Genomic DNA, 1,744 nt, shown 5'->3' with positions numbered 1-1,744 from the left:
TTGGCCTTCCTGGCCACAAGGCCAGGATTGCTGGGAAAACTCCTTTCCAGCAGCAGAAGGTCCCAAGGTCTGTTCCTGGGGTATGTGTGTGCAACCCTGGGATTGCTGTACCTTCTCAGGACTCGTTCTTGGTGATGGGCGAGCAAAGGCCCTTAGTCCTTTGGCAAGACTGCTTGCTGTGTGTATGTGTCCCCTAAGGAATGTCCCTCCTGGCCTGCATTGCTGTTTATCCGTTCCAACGCAGGGCAGCAGCGTGCCAGCCCTACCATTACCCCCACCTGCACTCTTCACAGGATGCTTTCCCACCAGCCACCTTCCTTCCCACCCACCTCCTTCCTCCTCCTCTCCTCACCAGGCTCCACAGCGGAGGCAGCCCGGATCATCTATCCCCCCGAAGCTCAGACCATCATTGTCACCAAGGGCCAAAGCCTCATCCTGGAGTGTGTGGCCAGCGGGATCCCCCCACCGCGGGTCACCTGGGCCAAAGACGGCTCCAGCGTCTCTGCGTACAACAAGACACGCTTCCTGCTCAGCAACCTCCTGATTGACCCCACGAGTGAGGAGGACTCGGGGACCTACAGCTGCATGGCTGACAATGGGGTTGGGGAGGCCGGAGCTGCATTCATCTTCTACAATGTGCAGGTGTTCGGTGAGTGCTGCTGTGGTCCTTGTTTCAGGAAGGGCTTGGACTTTCTCCACTGCTTTCCAGGGAAAATACTAGTGTTGCTGTACTCTTCTTCTCCCTGGAGAAACCACAACGTAAGGCAAACCCCTGCTTGTGGTTCCAGTTCCTAGGAGATGGGATGAATTCTTCCTTGAGAGTGGTAGTTCCTCCTTCCTGGCTCCCACCATGAGCTGGAGATGATGAATCTTCCCTTCCCCTATGGAAATTTTTCTCTTGTCATTTGTGGCACTGCATTTGCTCTGACACTCTCTTGTAGAAGACTGGCTGCTTCTTAGACATATTTGACATTGGCATAGGGGAGACATCAGAGGGACTTGTGGTTTGCTCTGTGCTGTAGGGAAGCTCTCTATGGGGTGGGAAATCTACGGGATACTACACCTTGGATATAGAATCATAGAATCATAGAATGGCTTGGGTTGGAAGGGACCTTAAAGATCATCCAGTTCCAACCTCCCTGCCATCAGCAGGGACACCTTCCACTAGACCAGGTTGCTCAAAGCCTCATCTAGCCTGGATATTACTACCATGCATCCTTCCCCTTCTCAACAAGCATTAGGGAGGCTAAGCCTGTGTTTGTTGGATTATATTTCACTCAGGTACTACTTGGCACCAGCACAGTCTTTGCAGTGTAGTGTTTCAGCTCAGAAAAATGGGACTTGTAGGTGGCGTCTGTCACCTGAGAGGGGCAGCTGGCCTTGGGCCACCTCTCCTTGCAGTAAATATGGATGCTGAAAGGGGGGTGCAATGAAGCAGATCCCTGCAGGCCCCCACAAAGGTAATAGGAATGGGCTGCGGGGAGGTAAGGATCCCTTGCTCTGCCCTGGTGCCAGAGGGAAAAGCACGAAGCCATGACGGTGCCGTGCTCCCTGCCAAGCGGCACTGAGCAGCTCTGGTTTTCCCTTGTGCAGAGCCCCCGGAGGTCACCATGGAGCTGTCCCAGCAGATCATTCCCTGGGGCCAGAGCGCCAAGTTCACCTGTGAGGTGCGAGGGAACCCCCAGCCCTCCGTCATGTGGCTGCGCAACGCCGTCCCCCTCTCCGCCAGCCACCGGCTCCCGCT

General features: G+C 55.2%; 1 protein-coding gene across 1 annotated transcript in view; it reads left to right on the top strand.

Annotated features, from left to right (window-relative positions):
- Nucleotides 1-355: 355 nt before the first annotated feature.
- The window catches only part of BOC (BOC cell adhesion associated, oncogene regulated), a gene marked incomplete at its 5' end in the record, with an annotated part of 13,831 nt that continues 12,442 nt past the window's right edge, over nucleotides 356-1,744 (top strand). The window contains 2 exons of the mRNA XM_029084068.1: nucleotides 356-649; nucleotides 1,594-1,741. Coding sequence (XP_028939901.1) covers nucleotides 356-649; nucleotides 1,594-1,741 — 442 coding nt within the window. The remainder of the gene's footprint in view (nucleotides 650-1,593; nucleotides 1,742-1,744) is intronic.

The sequence above is a fragment of the Antrostomus carolinensis genome, unplaced genomic scaffold, assembly GCF_000700745.2.
Source record: "Antrostomus carolinensis isolate BGI_N321 unplaced genomic scaffold, ASM70074v2 scaffold31043, whole genome shotgun sequence".
In the NCBI taxonomy this organism is placed as follows: Eukaryota; Metazoa; Chordata; class Aves; order Caprimulgiformes; family Caprimulgidae; genus Antrostomus; species Antrostomus carolinensis.
This window is presented reverse-complemented; position numbering and strand designations above follow the sequence as displayed.